This window comes from Petaurus breviceps, unplaced genomic scaffold, assembly GCF_028583685.1.
Source record: "Petaurus breviceps papuanus isolate PSGF00001 unplaced genomic scaffold, PetGlider_PUasm1.0 128, whole genome shotgun sequence".
NCBI classification, from domain to species: Eukaryota; Metazoa; Chordata; class Mammalia; order Diprotodontia; family Petauridae; genus Petaurus; species Petaurus breviceps.
Genome location: NW_027185664.1, coordinates 2993725 through 3018296, shown reverse-complemented (window position 1 = coordinate 3018296; position 24572 = coordinate 2993725). Strand labels below are relative to the sequence as shown.

Here is a 24572-nt window from a genome sequence, read left to right as displayed (position 1 = left end):
TTTCACCAAAGAACCCACTAATTCAACTAGACTGACCTATTCAGTGTTTCCTAATATTTTCCAGGAGAATCCACCCCTCTCCCTTTTCTGCCTCACAGCATTCTTCCTTCTCAAATATTCCTCTCTTCACCCTATTCCATGCCCCTTCTTACCATCCATCCATATCCAACCCATTCTTCCAGGCCTAATGCAAACTATATTTTTCTAAGAACTGGGCTCAAAATGATTTCTCTCACTTCTAAATTCTAATAACACTTGCTGCCTCTCACTCATTCGAAACAATTAAAATCACTTCAGTGCTTAAAAGAACCAGCATGAAAGCAAAACAATAACTATTGGAGAAGATATGGGAAAACTGGAACACTAATGTACTGTTGGTAGAGTTGTGAACTGATCCAACTCTTCTGAAGAGCAATTTGGAACTGTGCCCTAAGGGTTATAAAGCTGTGAATGCCCTTTGATCCAGCAATACCAATACTAGGTCTGTATCCCAAAGAGATATAAAAAAGAGAAAAGGACCCACATGGACAAAAATATTTATGGCAGTTCTTTTTTGTGGTATCAAAAAATTGGAAATTGTGGGCATGCCCACCAGTTGGGGAATGGCTGAACAAGTTGTAGTATATGAATATAGTATTGTATAAGAAATTATGAACAGATGGATTTTGGGAAAACCTGGAAAGACTTACATGAACTGATGCTGAGCGAAATGAGCAGAACCAAAAGGACATCATCTACAGTAACAGCAACATTATGCCATGATCAACAATGGACAGATTTTGCTCTTCTCAGCAAACAAGAATCTAAGACAATTCCAAAAGACTCATGAAGGACAATGCTATGTACATCCAGAGAAAGAACGATGGAGTCTGAATGCAGATAGAAGCATACTATTTTCACTTTTTTGTTCTTTTCTGTTTCTCTTTCTTGTGGTTTTTTTTCCTTTTGCTCAGATTCTTCTTTTACAACATGTTGTGACAGTAATGGAACATAAAGATCTCCCTGTATTGGCTTGGTTTTCAAATTGATTGTGGTAAAACTCAGAGCTTGTTAATCCCACCTGTGGGATGGACTTGTTGATGTAAAAAGAGAGTCCTGAACTGGGAGGAGCTGGTGACATAGATTTGGAGAGACACAAGAGAGAGGCAGAAGAACTTTTTGGAAGCAGCACCCTCGTGGAGGCAGAGAGAGAGACTGGGAGCATTGCTGAGGGCTACTTTGAATCGCCCTGGACTTTTGAGACCTGCCCCCGGAGCTGCCAAGGACTGAGGAGACATGGCTGTTTTGCTGGTACTTTGTCTATCTGTTTTGATGTTATTTTGCCAGATTTGTCCACTGGTGAAAGACAGTCCTGTTGAAGAAGTCCTGGAACCTGGCTGTTGGCTAAGAGCTCCTGAGACTGTCCTGCAGACAGAGAGTGAATACTGTCCACTGGTGAAGGACAGTGCTGTTGTTGCAGGGGTCTGGAGACTGTCCTGCAGACAGAGTGAATACTGTCCACTGGTGAAGAACAGTGCTGTTGTTGCAGGGGTCTGGGAACCTTTCTGTTGGTTCAGAAGCCCTGAAGAAGGATTTTCTTGTTGTATGTTTACAGAAATCCTGGGAGAGGGTTTTGTTAATGTTTTCAGGGGTTCTAGGACTGTTCTGCAGACAGAGGATGAATTAATGAAGAGACTGGCAATGTATCTTGTGGCCTTGCTAAGCCTTGTCTCCCCAGGAACTAAGATTGCTGAGAACTTGGTGTCAAGATGAAGAAAAGACCTCCATTTGGGTATTAAGTGCTGTGCTTAAACTTGATATAACTCTGGGGTAGATTCAATTGTGATCCAGGGGTGGGGAACTCTTGACCTTTTTGTGTTCTATAGTTGAACAAATGAATGTACTTTACTTATGTTTGGAAACTAATCTCCATTTGAGAAGAGGGGCTTTGTGATGGACTAAATGAAGGTACAGCCTAGGGGTGGAGTGGTATTTAGAACAGGGACTTTGTAATTGATTGAATGAATGGAAGGTCCTGGGGTGGGGTAGTACTTGGAGATTATTTAATCACTCTTAGTAAATGCTGTATTTTGAATGATGTCATGTTTTGATCTTCTCTGTTCTTAATTTGTCACTGAATAAAATGGAGAGTACCTATGCTGGTATTTTGAACCTTGGGAAGTTGCCTTTGCTTGGCATTACATTACACATGTCTAATGTGTAAATATGTTTAATATGATCATACATGTATAACCCATAGCAGATGGTTATACTATGCTATTTTGGGGAGGGAGCAGGGAAGGGAGATAGGGAGAAAATTTGGGACTCAAAATCTTACAAAAATGAATGTTGAAAACTATCTTTACATGTAATTGGAAAAAAATAAAATATTATTATTTGAAAAAAACCAACAGCCTATGATTTTATTTGTAGGTAAACAGGAGTCAACTATGAAAATTTGGGCTGAAGGGAGAGAGGCACAGCATCCAGAAGTAGGGAGGTAGAAGTCCTGATCCACCTTGTCCTAGTCTCCCCCCCACAATTGTATTCAGTTCTGAGCATTAGCCAGGGGAAACTGAGTATCTGAAGAGCATCCAGAGCAATGTTAATAGGATGAAGAAGGGAGCTGAGTTCATTCCATAAGAGGATCAGGTGAAGGAACTAGGGGTGATGAGTTCAGAACAATATTGGGGGAAGAATTATAGCTGCCTCCAAACATGTAAAGGGCAGTTGTGTAAAAGAAGTACTGAACTTCTCCTACTTGAGCTCAAAAGAAAGAACAAGAAAGTGGAGACCATAGACAGTCAGATTTGTGTTCTATTGAAGGAAGAACTTTCTCACAATTTTCTGTTTTTGTCATTGAGTCATTTTTCAGTTCTTTCCACCTCTTCCTGACCCCCATTTGGGGTTTTCTTGGCAAAGATATTAGTTTTCCATTTCCTTCTCTAGCTCACTTCATAGATGAGGACATTGAGGCAAACAGGCTTCAGTGACTTGCCCAAGGTCGCATAGCTAGTGTGTTTTGAGGCCAAATTTGAAATTAAAAAGATAAGTCTTCCTGACTCCAGGCCCAGCACTCTATCTACTGTGCTACCTAGATGCCCCAATTACAGATCTAAAAAAGTAGGTGAACCTGCCTCAAGAGGCAGGGTGTCCTCCCACAAAGAGGTCTTCACATGAAGACTTGTTGAAGATGTTTACAAAGGAGAGTCTCATCAAGACATCAAGAATTAGATGGCATCAGAGATCTACCCTAGAAACAAATCTCCACTTAGCCACTTCCTTTGTGACTCCTGGGATAGCCACTTAAACTCTCTGTGACTCAGTTTCCTCACTTGTCAAATAAGGCAACTGGACTTGGTGGTCCCCTTTCACTCTAAACGTATGATCATAAAATCCTTTACAAACTTGAGATTTGGGGATCTAATGAGGACTCCCCTTCCACCTATGAAGATGGAAATGTCTACAGGGTTCATGGGTTGGTACTGCCAAAGATGGTCATAACCTGGTAGCCAAACTTTTGGCAATGAGTAACTAAAAATAGAAAGCAATATTTCATAGAATTTCAGACCTGGAAGGGATATTAAAGACCATTGTTCTAGACCTCCTCTTTTTTTTTTTTTTTTAAAGCAATCGGGGTTAAGTAACTTGCTCAAGGTTACACGGCCAGGTGTTTCTGGGTGGGTGCTAAGTGTCGGAGCCCGGATTCGATCCCCAGGTCATCCCGACACTGGAGCCGGTGCTCTTACTCACTGCGCTACCTGGCTTCCCCTATACCTCCTCTTTTTATAGATGAGAAAACTAGGATTTAGAGGGGTAAAGCAGCTTGCCCAAGATCATAAATGGGAAACTCAGGACTCAAACCAGTTCCTTCTGACTCTCTTGCTCTCTGCTGCCTCTCACTACTTATTTTACATGTGTGTCTTTCCCTCTGGGGTGTGTGTGTGTCTTACAAACTTATGTAAGATCTATATTTATCTATACCTATCTACATTTATATCCATTGTCTATGTCTGTATCTACACCCCTCTGTATAATCTATCTCCATCTATGCTGTCCCACACCATCCAGGTTGTAACTCATTAAGGGAAGAAACATTTTGATTTCTCCCACAAGTATTTAGTACGGTGCCTTGTACGTGACAGGTTTTTGACAATTATTTTTAATTGTATCTTCTACAACAGAATGACAATGAAAGGGAATAGTATGGCATGAAGATGGGAGGGGAGTGATTGCCATCATTAAGTGATCTTGTGGATTACAACACAGAAAGTACTTAAACACAGAGAAATACAGAATCTCAAGGATCTCAGCAGTTTAGTCCAATCCAAACTCAAATAATAACCGCCACTCTAACACAACAAGTGGCCATCTAGCTTTTTCTTGAAGATCACTAGGAGAAGAAGCTTTACTGCTTCTTTCCAAGGCTGCCCACTCTGATTTTCAAAAGCTCCACTTGAGTTGGGCTTTGAAGGAAACACAGATTCTAAAGAGGCAGGAAAGGGGGAGAGCAGATCGTGGAATGAGCATAGAGGCAGAAGATGAATTGTCATGTACCGTGAGCAGTTGGGCATGTTTGACCAGAACACAGATTGTGTGAAGGGCACCAACATGTCATAATCTTGGGAAGGTAGGCTGGAACTAGATTGTAAATCTTTAATTGAGAAGGAGAGCTCTCTCAGTTCTTTCTTCTAAAATCCCGTTTCCTAGCCCCAGTATCAGTTCTGCTGTGCTTGCCTAGCATGCCCCTCTGTGGTAGATACCTACTCTCCTCCCCCAACCCCCAAAACATCATCTTCCTAAACCAGTGGACTTTACAGGCTTTCCTCTATCATCTCAAATGGGAAAAGGGCAATTGGATGAGTGGAGGAATAGGGCAACAGGGGAGGGACTTAAGTCTCTGAAGCAGGTGGAGCTTCTATGGAGTGTAACTGATGCATTTAAGCAGGTACTTGACTTAATGGGAGTGGTATTAAATATTCCCTCTGGGGAGTAATCTTGACTCTCAGTGAAGGCTCATACTTATTGACAATTTAAGAATTTGCCAGTGAGATTGGGAAGGCAGCAAACTACTTGTCCTGAGGTCTCTAACTCCACCTGGTTTCTACTCCTGGTTATTTGAGTTGTAGAGTAAGTGAGGCTTGGTGATGGAAAAGTTCTTCTCTCACCTACCCTCCCCCCTTTTTCTGAGTAAGGATATCTGTGCATATTCATGTCTGCTGGGGAGACAGGCCTCCATGAATACACTATTGGGTTGGTATGATCACCTTCTAAACAGCCCTATTGAAATCAACTGAACCCAAAACAGAGGAAATTTAAGAGTAGGCTAAGGCAAACAGAGGCATTGACTTTCACTTCATTGTGCTGCCAAGAAAGAGCTTCAGCTTGGGAAGCCCAGCTCAATGCAAACACTAAAGTATGTAGCGGCTTCATGGAAAGAAACAGCTACATCTCCTTCATGGGCTTCTCCATGTACCTCTCAGGCTAGGTCCTGGCCATACTGCCCTCTCAGGCTCTCTTTCATGGGCAGGACCTGTATTGTCCATCCAAGGGGACTCACCTTGGGAGCGGCTCCGGCCCTTCATCAAGGAGCTGCCCATGGTGGGGCTTCTGCAGCTTCCCCAAGATTCTTCCTGAGAGTTGGGATCTTGAGGTTTGTCAGAATCAATCAGCTGAAACAGACAAGACAGGGATTAGCGTGTTAGTCTAAGGGACAGTGAAGGAGAAGCCCTCTTGTGAGTGCTCCATTCTATCCGAACCACAACATGGGTGTCATGTGGGGAAGAGAATTCACAGGGTGCAAATAGACCATTAGGTCACCAGTGACCCTTTTACTTCACTTTGTGAGGTTTTTCTATCAAGACTCAGGAAAAGAGCCCTGGGCTTGGCAGTGGGAAGGTGTGGGGTTTGTCTCCCCTCGTGCCACAGAGCTGTCTCAAACCTAGAAGTTTCAAACAGCTCCTGGTCTACACTGGCACTCTGAGAGAATTCCCTCACCAGAGTGTGCTGGAGTCAGTTTGTCCTGATTTCCATGGTGATTCTAGATCATAGCATCATAAAATCTCCAGAAGTAACCTTCCAGGTCACCTAAGTCCAACTCCCTAATTTCACAGATAAAGGAACAGATGTCCCCCCAAAGGGTCACACCTGAACAGAGCAGTGGAGCCCATGCTCTCAGATTCAAAATCGGGTACTCTGTCTTTTTGTACTACAGCAAGAATCACAGTTTTCAGAGCTGGATTTAGATGCTGTCTAGTCCAATATCTTTATTTTACAGATAAGAAATGGATATTCAGAGACTTTAACTGATTTGGCTCAAGGTCATATAGGAAGTTATAGGGAATAAAGGAATTAGGATCCTATGTTCCTGACTCTCAGTCACTGTTCTTCCCACTCTAAAGGTATATGAGGTGTACTGGGTAGAGCTGGCCTCCCTTTTGTAAGACCTGAATTCAAATCCTGCCTCTGACACTAGTTGTGTGATTCGGGGCTTGTCACTGAACCTCTGTACACCTTGTTTTCTTCTGCTATAAAATGCGTGGTCTGGACTAGAGGGTCTCTGTGGCCTCTTCCAGCTCTGTATCTCTTAGCCTATGATTCTCTGCTTATTAATGCACAGTAAAACCTTGATTAGCCAGGAGAAGAGGAAAAACGACCCTGGAAATGTCAGTTGATCAGTATTTTTCCCTATACTTTGCTTTCAGAAGGAGGAGAATTAGGAGGTCTGTCTTCTTCTATGTATATGTCTGTGTGTCCTTTGTCTTTCTGTCTGTACCTTTTTGCTTGTCTCTCCATCTATGTCTCCCTCTATCCTTCAATGTCCTCATTCTGTCTTTCTGTGTTCATCTGTTTGTGTAGCTGTTTCTTCATCTTTGTCTCATATACGTTCTCTCTCTCTCTCTTTCTCACACACACACACACATGTAGAAAATCTGTTTTTTAAAAATGTCATGTTCTAGGCCCAAGACAGATTCAACCAAGCACTTCTTGCACCTACAAAACTGCACTGTGAGCCTTGACATTTAGACTAAGGACCCTGAGTCTCAAGATCATCACTCAAAACAGATTCAATTACATTCACCAAACTATGCTCTCACCAAGGCAAGAGCTTTGACTCGAACATTTTTTTAAGTAAGTTTTTCAGCAAAAAAGTTGTTTTTTTTGTTGAGTTGCTGTACTCTCAGTTAATAAGAAAGCAAAATGAAGGCGTGCTATTGCCTGAGCATCCCAGTTAGCTGAGGATATATGTTGAATGTAGGGCAGCTAGATGGATAGAGCTTGGGGCCTGGAGTCAGAAGACCTGAGTTCAAATGTGGCCTCAGACACTTACTAGCAGTGTGACCCTGGGCGAGCCACTTAACTCTATTTGCCTCAGTTTCCTCATCTGTAAAATAAGCTGCAGAAGAAAATGGCAAACCATTCCATTATCTCTGCCAAGAAAACCTCAGATAGGACCATGGAGAATTAGACATGACTGAAATGACTGAACAGAAAATATTCTGAATGTGCTTCTGCACACTGTGCATTGAGGCAGCAAGGTGGCACAGTGGATAGTGTACTGGTCAGCAAGATCTAAGTTCAGATCCCACCCTCCTTATCAGCTATATGTCTCTGGACCACTCTCTTACTTTGTCTGCCTCAGTTTCCTCATCCTTAAAATGGAGATAATAATAGTATCTACTTCTCAAAATAGCTGTGGGGAGAAAATGAGATATAATATTTGTAAAGTGCTTTGCAGACATTAAAGCTCTACAGAAATGATGGCTATTATTAAAACAGTATTTTTAAAAAATTTTTATTTAAAGTATTATTATTAAAAACAGCCCCATTGGGGCAGCTAGATGGCGCAGTGAATAGAGCACCGGCCCTGGAGTCAAGAGGACCTGAGTTCAAATTCAGCCTCAGACACTTAACACAAAAACTAGCTGTGTGACCTTGGGCAAGTCACTTAACCCCAACTGCCCTCCAAAAACAGCAAAAAAAAAAATTGCCCCACTTAAAGAGGTAAAATTCAGTTCAGTTCCTCCTATATAACCAAATAGAGGCATACGTCTATGGATATATTTCAAGGGTACAAGTCATCTTTGAGCATTCATGGGATCACTGAATCTTGCACTAAAAGAGACATCTGGGAATTATCTAGTCCACTGCCTTTATTTCCCATTCTGGTCCTAGCTTCCACACTTCTGGGATTGTGCTAGAAGTCACTAGCTTTGAAATGCTGAAACAAGTGGTCTAGCTTCTAAGAGGAGATCTACTTCCTTCCCGACATTTCAGATTCCAAAAGCATCAGTCAATCAACAATAATTTATTAAGTGCCTAATGTATGCCAGGCATGGTGCTAGGTACCGAGGATGCAAAGATAAAAGTAAAACAGTCCTTGCCCTCAAGGAGCTTACAGTCTAGGGAGATATGTGTATGTATGTACTTATATCAATGTGTATAAAATAGATACAAGACAATTTTGGGGGAAGACATTAGCATCTGGGGTGGGGGGCAGTCATGAAAGGCTCCATACCATTTCAGCTGAAAGCCAGTGATTGTAAGAAGCAAAGATGAAGAGGGAGTACATTCCAGGAATGAGGACCAGTCATTGCAAAAGTATGGAGGGAGAAGATTGAGTATCGTATGTAATGAAGAGTAAGAAAGAGCTGGGGCCTCATGTCTATTTTTATTTTTTCTAGTTATGCTACATTGTTGTATGTGGGAGAGAGAATATCATGATGAAAACATTTGATCCAATTGGGAATTGACTGAATAAATTATGATATACTGATAAATTACAATACTGTGGCCCATAAAACCTCCACTATGAAGACTTCAAAGAAATATGGAAAGCCCTACTGATGGGATGCAAAATGGGCTCAGCAGAATCAGAAAAGCAAACAAAGAGAAAACAACATCAGAGAATCTGAACTTTATAAAGATTCAGAAAGAGACAGAGTAAATGTACCATTCAAATAATTTAAATTTCAGGTTTTACTTGGGGGTTCATTCCATATTTGGCCCGATTATTTATTAGTAGTTCCTGCAAAAACTAAATTTTTCAAATGTTGGTAAATGAGGGGGCTTTGGCTCAGATGAGGAGGGAGGGCCAAGATAAAGTTTAGAACTTGTCCATTTCGCTAGAGAACACATTCTTAGGCTGGGCCTGTTGAGTATATTCTTCTACATGTTCAGGACTGGGCAAGCCTTATGCTCAGGAAACTACACGAAGTAAATAAGAATCTGGAGGATTCAGGAGGAGACATGCAAATAAAAATGATTAAAACACAAGCCTCAGGTCACTGACTTTGGTTTAACCATTCTGCCTCCAGACTATAAACAGTAATTATCAGAAAAAGATTAAGTTCCTGTTTTTTTCTTGTTTCTGTAGTACCATGACACACATTACAAGCCCACAGGGAAGGTATTTCAGAATTTGCTTGTTATTACCTCAATTCGTACCCACTAAATGGATGGAATATTATCCTGTGGGGAAGCCTTAGACAATGAGCATTCCTACCCATTCCTGGCCCCTATGATCTTTAATCCTCCCACTGTTTTCCAAACTTGAACAAAATGGCAGTTTTATCTTGATCTAAAATAGAATCACAGATCTTTAGAGATGAAAGAGGTTATCAGGACTAGCCTCTCTTATAAAAGATGGAGAAATAAAGTCCCGGAGAAGCAAAAATGACTCTCCCAAGGTTACAAAATTAGTCAGGGGCAGAATACAGACTACAATTCAGGTATTCCAGCTCTCATTCCAATGATCTACCATACTACTGTGTGACACACCCCTAAGGGACACCATGGAAACATCTACCAGATCTACGTCTTTGGTGATTTGAATTATTCTATTGTAGGATACAGATGCCTTCATTTTATATTAGAATTTAAGCTCAGAACCTAATGGCTATTGTCTGTTTTATCTTTGGGTGCCCCCATTGCCCAAGCCCAGTGCAACGCACACAAGAAATGTTTAATAAATGCTTGTAGAATTGAATTCGTGCAGTGCTTCTGCATTTTTCAAAGCTCTTTCATGTCAATTTCTTTGATCCTCTTGTTAATAACAGTACCATGACTCTAGCACCTAGAACTTTAGGTGCTTTCACATAGTAGTACTTAATAAGTATTTATTGAACTGAATTAAATGAGGTTTTATATATATATGTAGATAGATGGATGATAGATAGACAGATGATAGATAGATAGACAGACAGACAGACAGACATGTCTATGTATATACAGATAAGGAAAGAGAAAGAGGTATAAGTAGAGGAAATACTTGTGGGGGGTATCTTCTATATCTGACTTATGTTATAGTGGTGAGAAGTAGAGAATATAGAATAAGGAAGACAAAGAAAGCAAGAACACAACTAACACCCCGAAATGTTCAGACCTGCTGTGCCTCTGTCTTGGCAGAAAAGAGATTAATTATACAGGAAAAGGTGCATTCAGCTGCATGTTATTTTGCATCTTCAGTTCACCTACAGTATATCAGTTATTAGGGTAAAAGATAATGTTATCATATCCTGCTTTGTTCTGATACTCAGGATTCCTCATATCTACCCACCACCCAAATGCCAAAATAATTTTCCTAAAGCACCAGTCTGCCCAGGTCACTCCCCTGCTCAACCATGCTCAGCAGCTCCCTACTGACACTAAAAAATATGTACAATTTCTCAGGGTGGGATTTCAAGTCCTTCACAATCTGGTTCCACTACCTTTGCAGGTATTTCACAATATTCTCCTTCGTTGTCTAGCCTTATGCAAGTTTCTTGAACTTGGCATTCTATCTCCATGCCTGAAGTGTATACTCCCGCGTCTATAAGATTCTGAGGTGTCCCATATGATGGAAGCCTTCCCTGATCCTTTAGCCGTTCCTGCTCTCTCCTCTCCCTCCAGCTGCCTTTCATTCCCATTCATCTGTTTTTCTGTTGTACTTCACTTCTTGGGAGAACAGTGCCTTTTTCGTTTTGTTTTGTATCCACAATGCTTCACATATGTTATAGTTGAGTCATTTCAGTCACATCTGACTATGATCCCATTTGTAGTTTTCTTGGCAGAGATACTGGAGTGGTTCACTATTTCCTTGTCCAGATTATTTTACAGATGAGGAAACTAAGGCAAACAGGGTTAAGTGACTTGCCCAGGGTCACACAGCTAGTAAGTGTCTGAGGCCATATTTGAACTCAGGAAGATGAGTCTTCCTGACTTCACAGCCAGCACTCTATGCACTATGGTGTCACCTAACTACCCCCCAAATCTCTATAAAACAGTTAAACCATCCGTGTAAAATATAAATACATATATGTGTATACATACATATGTGTATATATACATAAATATGATATAAATGACTTTTCTATGCAATAAGTGAATCCTCCTGGTACTATCAAATGTAAAAAAGCAAAAATGTCAGTAACCAAATCCTTTAAAGAAGGGAGTAATGATAATCAGTAATAATAGCCAGCATTTATTTAGTGTGTTGAGGTTTATGTAGCTGTTCAGTCATTTCCAGTCGTGTCTGACTCTTTGTGACCCCCTTTGGGGTTTTCTTGGAATAGATACTGGAGGGATTTGACGTTTCCTTCCCCAGCTCATTTAAAGCACTTTGAAAATGATCTCATTTGATCTTCACAATAACCCTGTGAGACAGGCCTTATTACTATTCCCATTTTGCACATGAGCCTGAAAAAGATGAGGTGCCTTGGCCAGGGTCACATGGCCCATAAGTGTCTGAGGCAGAATTTGAACTCAATTCTTCCTGATGCCAACTGCAGCACTCTATTCACTGTGCCACTTAAGGTTGCAGTGAGGTTATCTCAGTGAGTGTAATACTTGGTAAAAAAAAAAAATGAACGTCATCTCAGGAATTTGTGAGTCTATTTATCGGTTATAATTTTAATGGCACCTTCATCTCAATTTACTTTAACAAGCATTTCCTTAAGTATCTAGTGTGAGCAGAATACTGTGAGATGTCATGTTAGATAAGGCCAGGACCCTGCCGTCATGGAGTTTACAGAGGCTTCCTCATAATCTTATTTCAGTGGATCTTGACAACAGCCCTGAGAGGCAGTTGGTATAAGTATTATTATTCCCATTTTACAGATGAAGAAACAGGATGCACTTGAACCCAGATCTCTTGACTCTAGTCCCAGGGATCTTTTCCACTCTAACATGAATTTGAATGGCATGAAGCTTACTTTTAAAAAAAGAAGCAAATTTTTACCAGTTAATTTCAAGGGCTAGAAATGGATAAAGAGCTTTGCCTAGGTTCTTGGTGGCTGTCCTTTTCTGGTCCATGCAATCTTGAGATTCAAAGAGCACATGAATGGCCTCACAGAATCGGTGTCTATGTAGGAAATTCCTTTAGGTAAAGGAAGGTTTTCTTTAGGTAAATGATACACATCTTCATGGCACAATCTCTTTTTAACATATATGCTACTGAAAATGTCCGTTTTAGATTTGAGTACCTGATAAGAAATGATAAACCTGGAAAGACACATAAACTGATGCAAAGTGAAATGAGCAGAACCAGATCACTATACACTGTAAGAGCAACATTGTAAGGGTGATCGACTGTGTGAAACTTAGCTACTCTGATCAAAATAATGATCCAAGTCAATTCCAAAAGGACCTATGATGAAAAATGCTATCCACCTCTGTAGAAAAAACTAATGGGGTCTGAGTGCAGATAAATAGCATGCTATTTTCACCTACTTCATTTTTCTTGTTTCTGTTGGATTTGTTTGTTTTTGGTCTTTGTTCTCTTTTGCAACACGGCTTATATGGAAAATGTTTTGCATGAGTGCACATTTATAATCTATATGCAATTACTTGCTGTCTCAGGGAGAGGAAGAGGAAAAAGCTGAGAGAATTTGGAACTCAACATTTAAAAAGAAAAAAGTTGGAGAATTGCTTTTACATGTAATTTGAAATATATATGCACGCGCGCACGTGTGTGTGTATAAAACAATTTTCACATTAAAAAAAGAAAGAAAAAAGAATTGAGCACCTCACAATTTGCTCATTTCCACTCAGAATCTTTCCATGAAGGCATTTCCTGGACTTTCACAAGCTCCTTGGCTGATGGTAAATGATCAATGCAAACTGGCTAATCCTTGTCATCATTCGCTGTTGGCCTGCTGCTCCCATCATTTCTCTAGTGTGAATTTCCCATCAAAGCCAGGGTCTCTCTCACGTCTATCAGAGCAGGCTACATTCTGTTTGTCTGTGGCATCTGTCTAGTAATGCTTTCATCATAACGCACAAAAACAACAAATAAGTTCTCAGTATATTTGTAATGCCACTAATTCTCCTAACTAGGTGATTAGTATTATTGAACTACTAGATAAAGAATATCAAAGCAGGCAATAGGAAAAACAAAGATGATGTTATAAAAATAAATGTCTCCTTGTCCTCAAGGACTTTACAATGAAACTGGGGTGGGAGGAGGAAATAGACTCTTGAAGTCATCTACGCACAGTTACAAAGTAATACAACAACAAATGAAAAGGGGCTGCTGAACCAAGGAATGTATGCAAGCTAATCAGAAAAATCACAAATTTAGAGCCAGAAAAGACAACAGAGAATTACAGACTCTCCAGGATGCCTTCTCCCAGCTTCACTAACTCATGCTCATTAGCTCCTTTAAGGTTTAGCTAATTCGTGGCAAATCCAGGATGAAAACTTTGATCACCAGAAACTTAGTCCATTATGTTTTTCATTATAGCATGCTGTCTCACCTCAGGGCCTCTTTAGAAAGTAATTTCATTTCAGTGTCTCTCTTTTCTTATCTGTAAAATAAGTATCATAATACCTGCCCTGCCTATTCTACATGATTGTCTCAAGGCTCAGCCATGCTGGCACATGCCTATACCTGCTACTTAGGAAGCTGATAGCAATGGATCTCCTGAGCTTGGAGTTGTGGGCTGCAGTGTGTTAAAGCCAACTGCACCAATATGTACAGGAGAGGCACATCTGTAGTCACAGAATTGATGTCTACACATGAGTTTCATTCAGGTACAGGAAGGTTTTCTTCAGGTTTACAAAAGTTATTGGACCAGCACTGTCTCTACTCTCTACCATGTTGGGTTAGGGTCTCAGCTTTGTACTAATTGTGTGACCTTGGACAAGTTATTTAATCTCTGAGATTCAGTTTCCTCATCTGTAAGTGGGGATGAATAACTGGGGCTTCTCTTACGAGCCTTGCAATATAGAGTTACAGACAAGTAGAAATGGAGTCTGATCCACATGGGCTTCTCAGGCCTGTGTCGAAGAAAAACCTTGGCTTTGACGGGAAATTCACACCAGAGGAGAGATGGGGGCCGCAGGCAGACAGTGAATAATGACAGAAATTAGCTGTCTGGATTGATGACCATCAGCTACAGGGGTCCAGGATCCTTGGAAGCAAAACATTTAAGTGAAAGGAGTTTAAGGAGGAGCTGGAGTCAGACCAATGATTATTCAAAGACACAAAAGAAAAAGTAGTCTTTTTATTGGAGTTCTTCAGCATCTCTGACATTGGTTCCCTTCTCTCTACTTACATAGGCACAATACGAGTCTAAGCCCTCATCACCTTTTCTCTGGACTACTGCAATTGTCTGTCTGTCTGTCTGTCTGTCTCTCTCTCTCTCTCTCTGTCTGTCTCTCTGTCTCTCTCTCTCTCTGCCTTTTGGAGGGCAGTTGGGGTTAAGTAACTTGCCCAAGGTTACATGGCTAGTTTTGTGTGTGGGTGTGGGTGGGTGTGGGTGTGGGTGTTAAGTGTCTGAGGCCAGACCCGAACTCGGGTCCCCCTAACTCTGGGGCTGGCGCTTTACTCACTGAGCCACCTAGCTGCTCTACTGCAATAGTCTCTTAATTGGTCTCCTTGCTTTCAACCTCTCACTTCTCCCATCTATCCTCCACCATGGCTTCCAAAATAATTTTCTTAGACTCAAAGGTGCCATAACGTCACACACACATACACATACACACACACACACACACACACATACACCCTGCACACAAATTTTCAGTGGCTCCCTATTGCCTGCAGGATAAAATTGAAATTCTTCTGTTTAAGCATTTAAAATCCTCTACCATCTCTCTCCTACTACCTTTTAATTCAGTTCAAGAAGCTTTTGTTAAGTGTCTGCTCTATGCCAGACACAGTGATAGACTCTGATAATGGGGGAGAGGGAGAGTAAGAGGGAAAGGAGGATGGAGAGGGAGGGGGAAGGAGAAGGGGAAAAGGGAAGAAAAAAGGGAGGCAGAGGGGAGAGACAAGAGCAGAATTGTGGTTTTGCAGGAGCTTTCTGGAGACTATCACTGACATTTATCCCAGTTGATCTTCACAATATTTGATGCAAGTACTCAGAATCATAGAACTTGTCCAAAATCCAAACAAACCTGAGATCTCATGAGTATTAGGAATTTTTGCAGAGGAAATTCCCTCCACCAATGCAGATTTGCACCTGTCCTACAATTCAGTATCTCAGAGAGTTGCTGGGGGCTCTGAGAAGTTAAAGATCATACTGTTACTATGAGGCAGAGATGAGGGTTCTACCCTGATGCCAGGGTTTTCCTGACTCCAAGGATGGTGCTGTATTCACCAAGTCACTCTAAATCTCATACTAACTACTGGTATTCTCATTTTAGAAATGAGAAAACTTAGGCTCAGCAGGGTTGTCTTGCCCAAGGTCACTCAGAAAGTAATACTCTCTTTCTCAAACCATAGATCCCAATCAAACTGGCCTATTTCCTGTTCCACAAACATCCATCCATCTTCTGCCTTCCTGCCTTTGAAGGCTCTGCCTCCTCAATGAATTTGTAGATGCCTTCAAAGCTCAGTTCAGCTGCCACGTTCTATCTAAAGTTGCCAGGTAGTGCAGTGGATAGAGTACCAGACCTGGAGTCAGGAAGACCTGAGTTCAAATTCAGTCTCAGACAACTTACTAGCTGTGTGATCCTGGGCAAGTTACTTAACTTCTGTTTGCCTCAGTTTCCTCATCTATAAAATGAGGGTAATAATAGCACTTATCTTCCATAATTGTCCAGAGGATCAAATGAATAGCAATTGTAAAGTGCTTAGCACAGGGCCCGGCATGGTCCCCTTTACTAAATGTCAGCTTTACTATTACTACTATTAGCCTCTCCCAGTAGTTGTCAGAGCTCTCTTCCTCCTGTAAATGCCTTGAATTTACACATTGCCTTACAGGTTGTATTCCCATATAGAATGTAAAGCTCCTTGAAGGCAGGTGTTGTTTCATTTTTTAAAATCCCTGTACCCTAGTAGGTGCCTGGCACACAGTAGGAGCTTACTATATGCTTGTATAATTGAAATGAATGCTTGTTAAGCAGAGGACAGAGTATAAAATTGAGGTAAGGGATAGTAATAAGTCCTTGAGGATGATTTTTAAAAAATCTTTCACATTGATGGATACAGAATAAAGAAGATAAATGTGTAACATGGAGGATATGAAAAAGAATAAACTTGAATAGGAATAAGTTTATAATTAACCTAGAAATCAATATCTTTAAGTGTCTAAACATGCATGTTAGCTCTGGAGTCAGAGATTGTGAGTCCCAACCCAGCTCTGCCCCTTACTCTGGGGGACCCTGACCACATTAAGTCACTTAATCTCTCAGAGGTTCATTGGAACATCTTTTCTGGAATCTCAGTTCTAAATTTATGAGCCTTTATTCTAAGTCCACGCTCAGGATCATGGTATACAAGTCTAGCAAAGCTCTACCCCCAGTTCTGAAAGGCAATTAATGGTAAAGGAGCAGAGACAAGCCAAAAAGGTTCAAACCCTCAGAGCTGAGCCTTCCTACATGTCACCCCGGCCCCCAACTGAATGCTTCAGCACTTACAAAAGCCCAAATTACTAACAGCAACAGAACATCTCTGAGCAATCCCAAAATAACAAACCAGCCTGTGCTTGTGGTGGAGAGGAACACACACATGACGGCAGATTATACAGACTTCACTTTCATGCTGCCAAGGGGGTGAATATGACCAACAGTGTGTGTGGGGGACCCACTAGGGAGAAGATGCACGGAGTAAAGAAACTCTCCTCAAGAGAAGGTGCTTGATCAGACCAGGTGCTGTGGGCAGTCTCTGGCAAAGCTTCCTCTTGCTCTGCCACTGCTCCCCCCCACGCCCCCAGTATCATTTCCCTCCCCATCCACTGCTCCAGATTCAGAGACTTACAGAGGAGGAAGGATCTCAGAAGTCACACCTGAAGAGGATGCCTCCTGCAACATCCCTGATGATGGTCATCCAGATATGCCTAAAGACCCCCAAAGGTCAGAAAGCCATTGATTCTTGAAGTAACTCCCTTTACTTTTTTTTTTTTTTAGTAGTTTACGAGTTTATTTAACACAAATAAGTGTGCAAAGCTTTTTACTCATTTTATTCACTCCTCAGTCTAGCGTTTGGATTGGTGATCTTGATGGCCAGCTGAGCTGCTCTCTCAACAATAACTTTCCGATTCTTAGAGGAAACGTTGTGAGCAATCTCAGCACAATAAGATTTGTTGCACATCAGAAGGACTTCTAGCTCTTTGACATTGTGCACCAAAAACTTCCTGAATCCACTTGGCAGCATGTGTTTTGTCTTCTTATTGCTTCCATAACCAATATTGGGCATCAAGATCTGGCCCTTGAATCGCCTTCGCACCCTGTTGTCAATGCCTCTTGGTTTACGCCAGTTTCTCTTGATCTTGACATATCTGTCGGACTGGTGCCGGATGAACTTCTTGGTCCTCTTCTTGACGATTTTAGGCTTCACGAGGGGTCTGAGGGCGGGCATGGCGCCAGCGAAGAGACAGCGGTCCCTCCACTGGAAGCACCGACAGAAAGAGAGAGAAGGCAACTCCCTTTACTTTTGGACAGCTCCCTCCACTGGGAAGTCTCTCCTTACATTAAGCCAAAATCTACTGCTCTTCAACTTTTTTTTCAACAGAGGAACCAGCCTCTTAGGGATAAGGTGATGGGATCTGAGGCACCATCTCTCTTGGTATTCTTCCTATTACTGTCCTTGAGTTCATGGCTATTCCCTGGAATTCTACTTGCTATAATATTGAAGGGTAATCCTCCTCCCCAAGGGAGACAGCCCATGAAGTTCCAAGAAGGACAAAAGAGTAAACGAGTGCCTATGTCCCTTCTTCTGGGATATCATGAAGAAGGGCATTCCACAGATTCAAAATATAAACCTTCAAACCACTGAATTACAGAAATCTTTCTTCCAGTTTCTGTGTAACCCAACAGCACTTGAATTATATATCCTATGATGCTATTTCTATATCTCATATGCACAGATTTGTATGGTTTGTCTTTTAAATATAGTATATGTGTGTATAGATGTATCTATCTATATATCACATCTATACTCATCATATTTCTGATTCAGAGGCTGGCACAGTATGTAGCACACAGTAAATACTCAATAATGTTTATTAACTGATTGATTATCCATTAGACCACTTGCCTCTGACACATATAGTCAATTTTACCCTGATCACTGAACTTTGCAGTGTTCCTAGGAAAACTAAGATATAAGTTGAAGAACGGTTATAGATCTGCCTTGGTAGAGATAGTTTTCCTCACCATGTGTTCCTTATAGTTATACTACCACCAATGAAATATACGAAAATGAGGGGCAGCCAGGTGGCACAGTGAGTAAGAGCGCCGGCCCTGGAGTCGGGAGATCCGGGATCGGTTCTGGCCTCAGATACTTAACACTCACACAAAATAATTGGTCGTGTAACCTTGAGCAAGTTGCTTAACCCCAATTGCTTTAAATAAAAAAAATACATGGAAATTAGAACATATTCTTATAATCTGGTCTTCTCTGATGTTCCAACATGGCATAGAGTTAGTCCCAGATCCCCTAAGGCGCAGAGGAGACACTCTGGCAATGACCTGGGTGACTGAGTACAAGCCTAGCTCAGTTTCAGAGGCTTATGATAAGAAAGTTGGTGAGCCAGTACTGATTTCTGTTTTTGTTTTCTACAGCTAGTCATTAAGACATTGATTGAGGGGTTGCAATCTGACTGAATATTAATATTGTTGAAATTACAGATTTTTCAGAGTTTTGAAGTACTTTAGATTGAATGTCTACTCAATTCAACAGACAATTAGCAAGCATGGACTATTATTTATCAAGTAGAGTTTGTGTAAGACGCTGGTCTTGGTGCTGAGGATAAAGAGACAAAACCCCACCAGTCCCTGACATTCTACTAGAAGGATTGAATGAATGGATGGATGGATGGATGCCATATACATTCACATAAGTACAAAGTGAGACAAAGTTATTTCAGGAGGCAGAGGGTCCCAACAAATGTGAGGATCAAGAAAGGCTTCATGGGAGGTGGCACCTGAACCGAGTGTCAGGCAGCTGAGGATTCCATGAGGCCAAAGTGAGGAAGGAGTATATTCCAGATGCTGGGATCAGGTATACAAAGTTACAGAGACAGGAGATAAAATCTGTATAAAGAACAGCCAGTAGGGGCCGCCAGCTGGCTCAGCGAGTGAGAGCACCGGCTCCAGTGTCGGGATGACCTGGGGATCGAATCCCGGGCTCAGACACTCAGCACCACACCCAGAAATAACTGGCCGTGTAACCTTGAGCAAGTTACTTAACCCCAACTGCTTAAAAAAAAACAGCCAGTAAGTCAGTTTGACTAGAATAGAGAGTATATAAAAGGGAATAATACAAAATAAAACTGGAAAGGCAGGTAGAGACAGATGACAAGGGGCTTTAAATGCCAAACTGGGGAATTTGTACTTTATTCTAGAGGTAAAAGGCTAGTTAGGATTTCAGAGCAGGAAGCTGACATGGTCAGATCTATGGCAGTTACATGGAGGAGGGATAGGAGAAAGGAGAGACTGGAGGGAGTGAGGGCTTAAGCTAGGATAGAGGCTATATAACAGGAGAGAAACAGATACTCTGGAGGTAGGCTCAACAAGTGTTGGCAACCAGTTGCGTATTAAGGTTGAAGGAAAGAGTCAAAGATGACTAGAATTTCAAGGTTGGTTCAAATTTCAAAATAGGGAAGTTTAGACAAGGGATGGATTTGTGGGGAAATACAAGGAGTTCACTTTAGATATACTGAGTTTGAGATACCTTCTAGACATGTGAGTGATGATTTTTATTAAGCCTTATGTTCCTGGCCCTGTGCCTGAGCATCAGGAATAGAAAGGTTAAAAACAATCCCTGCCATCAAGGAACATACATTTTAATATAGGAAAGAACAGATCAATAATTAGGTACATACAAGATGTATAGAGAGGAAATAGAAGGTCATCACAGAGGAGAAGGCACCAGAATCTGTGGGGGTTATTCCAGAAGGTGGAACTACAGCTTTGTCCTGAAAGAAGTAAGGAAAATGAATAAGCAGAGGGGAGGGGGTTGAGTGGGGGGACAGTGGTACAAAGGCAAAAAGAGAGGAGATAGAATGTTGTGTTTGAAAGACCCCAAGAAGGGCAGCATGACTAGACTGTAGAGTGAATGGAGGGGAGCAAGGTCTAAGAAAAATGGAAAGGCACCATAAATGCCAAACAGAGGGTGATATATTTGATCTTGAAGGTGACAGGGAGACAATGGGGTTCACTGAGCAGGGGTGGGGGTCGGAGCTGCCTTTGCCCTTTAAAATTGACTTTGGCAGCTTATTCAAAGATAGATTGCAGTGGAGAGAAAGAACACTAGGAAAGCAGTTAGAAGGCTATTGTAGCAGTACAGGGAACAGGCGATGAGGCTCTGAACCAGAATTGTGGTTGTGTGAGTGGAGAAAAGGGGATGTATATGTGAGTTACTGTGGCAGTGGACACAAGATTTGGCAAAGGATTGGACATGAGGGTTGAGAGTGAGGAACTGAGGTGATACCAAGGATATAAACCTGGGGGACTAGAAAGATAATTTTAGCTCCCTGAAATATTACCTTAGGTTGCTGGTGTGATGGGATGGGGGTGTAGTGCCAATTTTAAAGCAGAATCATAGGATCTGAAATGGTGACACTGTGAATCCCTGTGGGATTCAGTTGCCCTGGGCTTTAAGTACTGTAATCTTGAATATCGCAGATATACCATCATGCTTACAACACAACATGCTGTAGTGGAGAGAGCATTGGATTTGGAGTCACACAACTTGGGTCTGAATCCTGTGCAGCTTTGGCAAGCTGTGCATATAGATTTGCAGTTTCATTTGCAATCATCTTTTTATCATACTATGTTATGGAAATGCTTGTCTTAAGGGTGGCCAGGTGGCTCAGCGAGTAAGAGCACTGGCTCCAGTGTCGGGATGACCTGGATCAAATCCAGGCTCAGATACTCAGCACCACACCCAGAAATAACTAGCCGTGTAACCTTGAGCAAGTTACTTAACCCCAATTGCTCAAAAAAAAAAAAAAAATGCTTGTCTTATTCTATATATTAAAAATAAAATTTTTAAAAATGCTTTGGGCAAATCACATAACCTCTCTGGGCTTCAGTTTCTTCATCTATAAAACAAAGGGATTGGATTAGATGGCCTCTTCTAATTCTAAGCCTATAATCCTATGATCTTAATTTGTCAGAGTTTAAAAATATCTAAGAGCTTTATGAAAATTCTGGATAAAAACAATAGAGAGTTTTCTTCTACTTTGATGTCACAAGTTTTCCCTTCTCACAGACTGAAAGCTGAAGATCAAATGAAGGTCATATTGGTCCAAGCCATAGCAAAAACCTAAGCCTTGCTAAGAGATTAGCAAAGCTGTTTCTATGTAATTAGCCAGTGGACCAGGCTACAAAAGGGGAATGTTTTAGAAACACCTTTCAAACTGGCATCCATTGCCTCTCAGATGTCGCCCCAAATGCACCATGACTAATATAATACCCAGCTTCAGAGAGAACTGTCTCTCGGCCAGTTCTCAAAGCCTGTGGGTATACAGTTCAAGCTGCAGAGATTTATCTCCACCCACTCCATCCCACAAACATAGCATATCCAATGCATAATTTTAAGAGGATTGGTTTCATCCAATTCAGGTCATACTTTATACACTTCCCAGCACTTGGGGATAAACAATCTGCAGATGTGACAGGAGACATCTAAGCTTCAAAACCCAGAAAGTCTCATTGGCTCCATTCTCTCTTTCTCAATTTCCCCTGGAAGGCAAAGCTGTGATCATTTCCCTTTCGTTCCTCAGTCACACAAAAGTTATTTTTAGACCACCAAGGGCAGTTCATTTCCAAAAACATCAGGGCAGATGTTCAGTGACCAAAACAGAACCAAATGGCCATCAGATCTGCTGGGGTTGGGAAAGAAGAGCCATTCAGGAAAAGAAATCCAAACAATGACACCCGTTCTCCCCCTTGACCCCCAAAAAGGCAAGCATGATAATCACCAAATCTGGGAGCAGCACAAGGCAGCTGAAAGGGGGCTTCACTACTACATGACATTTAGCCTCACTGTTTACAAATACTTTGCAGGAATCACTGCGTCACCTGGCCAAATGGGTGACCAATGGACTAGGTCAAAACTAGGGAAATCATACCATCTTTGGGATGGGAGCCGGGGAACTAGAAATCAGTTTAGCCAGTGCAAACAGTCTGGATTGGTTTAACCCCCCACCCCCCCTCAGTGTTCATCTGGACATTTCTCATGAATGTTAATGAATGATCTTGCCTCCAGAGGAAAGCTAAGTCTAATAACTGACCCACAAGAGGCCGGAAGCAACAGAATGATTGGCCTGGCTTTGATGTTCCACTGCATCTCCCAGGGATAGGCCAGGGCCCTGCCAGTGATTCCCACACTCTGCAAATTACAGACAGCAGGAAAACAAACGTGGAACAATGGCTTTTCTATTTCAAATGCTATTTTTCTTTTTCTCTTTCAAATCAAGGTGCAGAAGACAACCAGATTCAATATGAAAAAGGTAGTGGTTGGATTGACTCCTGCACCTGTGTTCCTCCAACACAGTAGGTGGTAGGTCTAGTGGGGCAATCGCTGCACCTGACAGGTTGGGTAAAGCCTGTTTCTAGCTCTTTCTCTTCTCATTAGCAGCTGGCTGCTAAATGCAGGTGCATGCAGGCACAGAGACAAACCTATATTCCTATTCCTACTGAGAGTCTGACAGCTGTAGTCCAAGTGTGCTTTTCAGAAGAGAAATGTTATCGAGATGTGGGAGAATGTGAAGTAGTGGGAGGGAAATCTACAAGAGGGAATATAAGATCAAAGACGGATGGAGGCCAGTGGGCGTCAGCACAAAAAGAAAGGAAAAGGAAACTAGAGTACTAGCCTCGATTCTGCTTCTTCGGTGACAACTTAGCAGCACAATTCAGTTCAAGAAACTTAATACAGGCTGTACTTGAACTCCATTGAGCTTTAACCGCTTAAATAATATCTTTGAGCTTTAATAGTTTAAAACTTCACTAAGACTTTTCGGGTATTTTGTATATTGATGTGCAAGAATTGGGGCAAGACAAATACATTTAAATAACTGTACTTACTTTCAATCAATCAATCAGTAAACTTTTACTGAGATGTGCTAGGTTCGCAGGACGGAGTTAAATACTTTGGAAGTATGAAAGTCGTAGCAAAACAAGGGATACACATCGTAAGACAACATAATAGGCAAGGTAACACAAAGTAATGAGCAGTGACTGTGGAGTCCTGGCCCCTGAGTTAAAATCCTGCATCTTCTGCTCACTACCTTTGTGACTCTGGACAACACCTTGAATTTCGTTAGGCCTCAATTTCTTTAACTTTAAAATGAAGGAGGTTGGACCAGATGGCCCATGTAGTTCCATTTATTTAGACTTAGGATCCTAACTCTGCCTGTTGTACAAGGTAGAATGATGGCGGGGGGGGGGAAGGTGGTACAGTGAATAGAGCACTGGCCGTGGAGTCAGGAGGACCTGAGTTCAAATTCGGCCTTTGACACACTGTGTGACTCTGGGCAAGTCACAACCCCAACTGTCCTCAAAAAAAAAAAAAAAAGGAAAAAAAAGAATGATGGTATATTTGGGCTCCTTTTCTTCAGCCTGACATGACCCCCATGGGGTGACCATGGAGAATACATTCAACTGCTTTGTGGAGGGAAGGAAAAACCAAACAAAACTTTAGTACACAGGGAGTTTTGCACGGAATGAGAAGGGCTGGGAGAATTGTCACAGAATTGGACTTACGCAAGATTGGTGCCTTGGAAGCAGGAGAGAGTGTAGGAAAAGAGGTGGGTGGTACAAAAAGGAAAAGATTCACAGATTTCACAGTTTCCCCAAGTCAACTTCTTACTCAATAAAGAGAGAGCAATCTTCTCCGCACCCCTCCGCCCCCTGCTGCTTCCTATTCCAAATGATTCCCTGCTTCCAGAACTCAGGCTAATGCTATAGTTTAACTATATCATGAATAAAAAGTCAGCTTCTGTGGTCTAGCCCAGGGGTTGGGAACCTACAGTCTTGAGGCCACATGTGGCTGCAGGTTCCCCACCCTTAAGAATCTAACCACTATTTAACATTGATTCTATGGAAAAAATGCATTCCAGTTTCCAAATTAACTTAACAACAACAACAAAAAAAACTCTTGGGACACACCCCATTTACAACTTTGGAAGTGCCTATATAAGGTCAATTGTTCAATATAGACA

The 24572-nt window shown here is 41.6% G+C and overlaps 1 protein-coding gene, 1 long non-coding RNA gene and 1 pseudogene across 5 annotated transcripts in view; all 3 read right to left on the bottom strand.

The window, feature by feature from the left end:
• Positions 1-24572, bottom strand: part of LOC138171490 (PDZ domain-containing protein 2-like) — a 539177-nt gene that overhangs the window by 92027 nt on the left and 422578 nt on the right. For all 4 annotated transcript variants that reach the window (XM_069101003.1, XM_069101012.1, XM_069101022.1 and 1 more), the window contains one exon: positions 5540-5651. In XM_069101003.1, the coding sequence (XP_068957104.1) occupies positions 5540-5651 (112 nt within the window). The remainder of the gene's footprint in view (positions 1-5539; positions 5652-24572) is intronic.
• The window catches only part of LOC138171518 (uncharacterized), a 579386-nt gene that overhangs the window by 145817 nt on the left and 408997 nt on the right, over positions 1-24572 (bottom strand). The gene's annotated exons all lie outside the window — the stretch shown is intronic.
• LOC138171508 (large ribosomal subunit protein eL32 pseudogene) lies at positions 17290-17822 on the bottom strand (annotated as a pseudogene).